Raw genomic sequence first — 4,479 nt, 5'->3', positions numbered from 1 at the left:
TTAACTGCTTGAAATCATATTTTGTATTTAAGATACGAACTCATTATTTGGCTTTATGCTTATGCTTATTTGAATCAGTTATTAGCAATATAAACATAATATGGATAAAAACTTTTATGTGTTCTTAGTTATTCAAAAGCAAATGTTGCTACGATGAGAAAACCACAAAATCAACTTCAAAATTAAGTTATAAAATTTAAAACTGCTTATAAGCATAAGTGAAACAATGGGACTCATAATTGCATACCAGTAATAAATATGCAAATGTGCCAATTCTCTATAGCCCGCAGTGCAAAGTGTGCAACATACAGCATAACAGGCTAACAGCAAACGCAGAAAGAGTGCAACTTGAAACAAGACGGCAAATTTTGGATCAATCATTCAATAATTTAACCAGGTAAAATATCATACAATTCTTGGTAGAAGACTACAGTTACAACAAATGATGGGCAGTTACTACAGTTACAACAAATGCTGGGATTAAGATAGTAGTTCTTTCCAACATTTCCTCATCTACAGACTTGTACTAAAAGAGTAGCAAATATGAGCTATTTAGGCAGATCCTTAAGCCACACATGAAAAATTCAAGAAAGCTCTTGAGCATCACCATTATGCAGCCTTAGCCTTTGCCAATGCCTTCTTCCGTTGGGCAAGCATGTAGGTGAACATGTGAGGCGATCCTGCAACGCAGTGTTCTTGTCAGATCCTATCTTAATCCCAGCTACTAAAAAACAACATTGCAATTCTAGTTTTAATTTCAACCACTGAATAAAGGATGACTGCAAGGCAGGAGGGGATACCGGGCACGTAGACGGCGAGAGAAAGGATGGATGCATAGAAGAAATCAAAGGAAAAGTTCCATTTGTTGGGCATCCTAAGGCAGTATTTCTCTGATGCCTGCATAGCAGTCACAAGAAAGGAGCAGTTAAATTACGCATTATGCATTATGCAATGAACAACGTGGAGATCTTCATTTCTGAAGTTCATTCTTGTTACCTTCATGTAAGGCAAGGCAATGTAGATTAAACCGACCTCACTGCTGATACCAGTAGGATACAATACCATAAAGGTGCTATACCTGTACAAAATCAGCATCAGGTTTAAGAAAAAAAGTTATGAAAGAAAAAGAAAATCATTCCCTCTAAATTTGTCCTAAATAATGATATATCTTCTTTACTAACCTCAGCCATAAGAGCCAGGAAGGAGCAAATCCGAATGCCTCCTTCATGCCAAAGAAGGAATATCTAATGATCTGCAAGGAACCACAAATATTTCCATCACGTTATGCTATCAAATTCACAATATTTTAAATATTGGAAATATACCTCAGTGATGGACCAGCTTATGACCAAGGAAGTAACAAGGATATGTGAATGTGTCTGCAAGACAAATGTACAAAGGGGTCAATCAATATATATGTCAAGAAACCAGGTGTTAAGCTACACTACAAGTATGCAACTAACAGAAAACTAGGGATGCAAAAGTAAAGGCACTGCATTTGCATATCAGTACCAGTAGTTATGCCATTTAGTAACTTGTACAATCATCACCATTATTTACTTGATCCACAACCAGATATAAAACAGACAAACTACCTAGTGTCCTGTCCTCATATAAAAATCAAATCATATAATCCATATTTCCTATTTAGACAATGGTTTTAAACCCCAAAATTATGTCATGTTTCAATGTCTCGGAGAAACAGTAAGCGCTTAGGAGAAGTGTCTAACTAAAGAAGAAAATTTCCAAATCTCATGAACATAGCACATCAACACTTGTTAGTGATAGTCGATGATACCTCTGGAAAGCTCCACAGGATGCCCCAGGTAAGAAACAACCTCGATCCAATTTGTGGAAGAGTTGCAGAGACTGGAGACCTCACCAAACCTTTAAAACAAAGTCAGCATGTTATACAGGTGATAAAAATGAAAGTGCCGTAAAAGTGAACTTATTAAGTACAATTATTTTCATAATCTAACAGGACACTTCCTGTAAATTGAAATGTGTCTTTGACGTGCTTTCTAACAAGAAAGTCTATTTCCATGGAGTTTGCAAGCGGCACGCTATAGACAGAAACCGTACGATTCCAAATGATGACAAGGATAGTGAAAATAACATAAGTAGAAGAGAAGAACAACTTCTTACCTACAAGCCCATGAAGAATCTGAGCCACCAGCAGCGCCATCGCCAAACAAACACAAAAATGTTCAGTACCTCACAAAACACAATTTGCAAAGAAATGAAATAAACATGGAATACTCGTTCATTCTGTGTTCACCGCAGACTCGTTCAGCTGCTCCGTGCAAAGAATATAAATGCTTCCTTATCCAGGGAACTACAAGGAATTTAACACAAAGTATAGGGCAGCAGAAATTTTTCTTTTCTTTTTAGCAGAATTATCGGGGGAGAGGATCAGGCAGCAGAAACATAATAACATTGAAGTTGAATTAATTGCAGTATATTTTGCTATAACACTGGTAATATTTCTCTCAGGCTAAATGTTTGGTTGATTTTTAGAACGCAAAAGGGGATAAATTTTTTTCCTCTGTGCCATTGCTCAACACCAGCAACCCTAATTGGGTAGACGAAAAATTCAAAATTAAGTCAGAGCTGCCCAAATTATACAAGCTTGCGCTAAAATCTACAGTTTTACTGCGATTAAAATTCAAAAATAAGTCAGAGCGCACAGAATAGCAGAAAAACCAGACCTCCAAGAAGGCGGCGGTCTGCGCGAACTGCAGCGGCCGCTCGACGGCGGCGTAGACGGCCTCATGGCCGCTCTCCAGCAGCGTCGTGACCGCGTAGTACAGCACCTGCGCCCTGCAAGATCCAAGAAACCCCCAAATCAAGCCAAGAAAACAAGGATCCAAACGCCAGCAGGCGGTGGCGCGAGGCGGCAGAGTACCATCCGAAGAAGACGGCCCAGTTGTAAACGGAGAGGTAGAGCCGCCGCACCGCCGACCCGACGCCCGCCATCGCCGAGCACTCAGCAGTAGCTAACAAGGAGGCGGAGGAGGAACGCGAAGCCTGGACAAAGATGCTGGCTTGGCTTTAATGGGCGCGTGGACTGAATCTACTATAGCTGTTGATTACTGCTCGCATCAGCATCAGATTAGAGGATGCAATCAGCAGCAGACTGCTTGCTCGGATTTGCGAATTCCGGTGGGTTGGAGGCTGGCCAACCAACGAACTACTGACGCAACTGAATTCGCAATGAATCGGGGTGGATGGATGGGGGGAAGAATGGCTGGCGGTGGCAGTTATTGCAGCTGCAGCTACCCTAATAACTGACTGAGCCGGCTCTCCCGCCAATATCATCCATGTGATCTGCTGCAAGTTCAGTACTGCAACCACTTCTCGTTCAATTTCGTCTTCAGAGTTCAGACACACCAATCAATCAGCGGATTCAGTAAAAATATACCATTTCCTACTCCTTTTTTTTCATCACAAGTTCATCTGCATTACTAGGTGATTCAAGAAACATTTTATGCTGTTAAACTGATGGATTTATCAGAGAAAAGAATGTGTGTATGCACATCAACGTCTATCACTACAAGAATTAATCAGTCATAGGAAGCACATCAAGAAACAGAATAAAGATGTTAATTTTGTTCAGCTGTTACCTGAGTTGTTTTCAGTAGCTTTCCAAGTGATTGAACTGCTCAGCTCAGCCAAGTCAACTGTCTATCAGACTACCAGGTACTCGAAAATGAAATATCCTTGGGTCCTTTCTCACATGGTTTGCATGAGCGGCGGCGGTGCAGTGGGGGCGGTGGGACGGCGGTGGTGGGTGGGGGGGGGGGTGGGGGTGGGGGGAGAGAGAGGAGGGCCGGGGACGGGGCGGACGGGCGGCGGCAAGCCGGCAACAGCGGCCGGGCTGACTGCAGTGTTAGACTATTTGGCAAAGTTCCCATGATTGGCTCACCTTCCTAATCCTCCCGATCCTATGGAAGGTCGATGCCTATTTGTACAGCTATTGTGTATCAACATGATTATCGCATTGTGTTGTATCATTCTAATATGGTATCAGAGCTTGGACGTTGAGGACACCTACCGCTGATGGGCAGAGCAGCAAAAGCGACCGGGCGGGGGCGCACAGACGGGCGACGACGACAGCGGATGGGCGCGGGAGCGACGGCAGACGGGTGGGGGAGCGGCGGACGGACGACGGTGGTGGCTGCGATGACAGTGGCTGACGGGCGGAGGAGCTGCGACGGACGGGCGAGGGAGCGGCAGCGGACGGGCGACGGGCGATGACCGAGAGGAAGTCGCGACAGAAAGAAATGCGTCTGGTGTAAGGGCATTTCGGTCATTTCACGAGCGAAGTCAAAACCTCAAAACAGCCCCAAGTGGCATTTTATTAAGGAGTCTGGATGTCATTTTTATAAAGACATTCTATACAGTGGCATTCTGTTAAAACCATCTATATCAATTGGCATATTGTTAAATTTCTCATGATAGACGTAGTCTTCTTCTTCT

General features: G+C 43.1%; 1 protein-coding gene across 2 annotated transcripts; it reads right to left on the bottom strand.

The window, feature by feature from the left end:
* Window positions 1-366: 366 nt before the first annotated feature.
* Window positions 367-3,433, bottom strand: LOC127769494 (very-long-chain (3R)-3-hydroxyacyl-CoA dehydratase PASTICCINO 2A). 2 transcript variants are annotated; one of them, XM_052295081.1, is made up of 9 exons: window positions 2,906-3,433; window positions 2,709-2,820; window positions 2,146-2,164; window positions 1,799-1,887; window positions 1,326-1,379; window positions 1,182-1,252; window positions 997-1,072; window positions 801-897; window positions 367-680 (listed from the first exon to the last, which is right to left on the bottom strand). In XM_052295081.1, the coding sequence occupies exons 1-9, from the start codon at window positions 2,974-2,976 to the stop codon at window positions 610-612; spliced, it is 660 nt and encodes a 219-aa protein (XP_052151041.1). In that variant the 5' UTR covers window positions 2,977-3,433; the 3' UTR covers window positions 367-609. The 2 variants fall into 2 exon arrangements, with proteins under 2 accessions (XP_052151041.1, XP_052151040.1); XM_052295080.1 differs by having other exon boundaries at window positions 997-1,078; window positions 2,906-3,432.
* Window positions 3,434-4,479: the final 1,046 nt, after the last annotated feature.

The sequence above is a fragment of the Oryza glaberrima genome, chromosome 4 (genome assembly GCF_000147395.1).
Source record: "Oryza glaberrima chromosome 4, OglaRS2, whole genome shotgun sequence".
Lineage (NCBI taxonomy): Eukaryota > Viridiplantae > Streptophyta > Magnoliopsida > Poales > Poaceae > Oryza > Oryza glaberrima.
The sequence above is the reverse complement of the archived record's forward strand: the minus strand, read 5'-3'. Positions and strand labels throughout refer to the sequence as shown.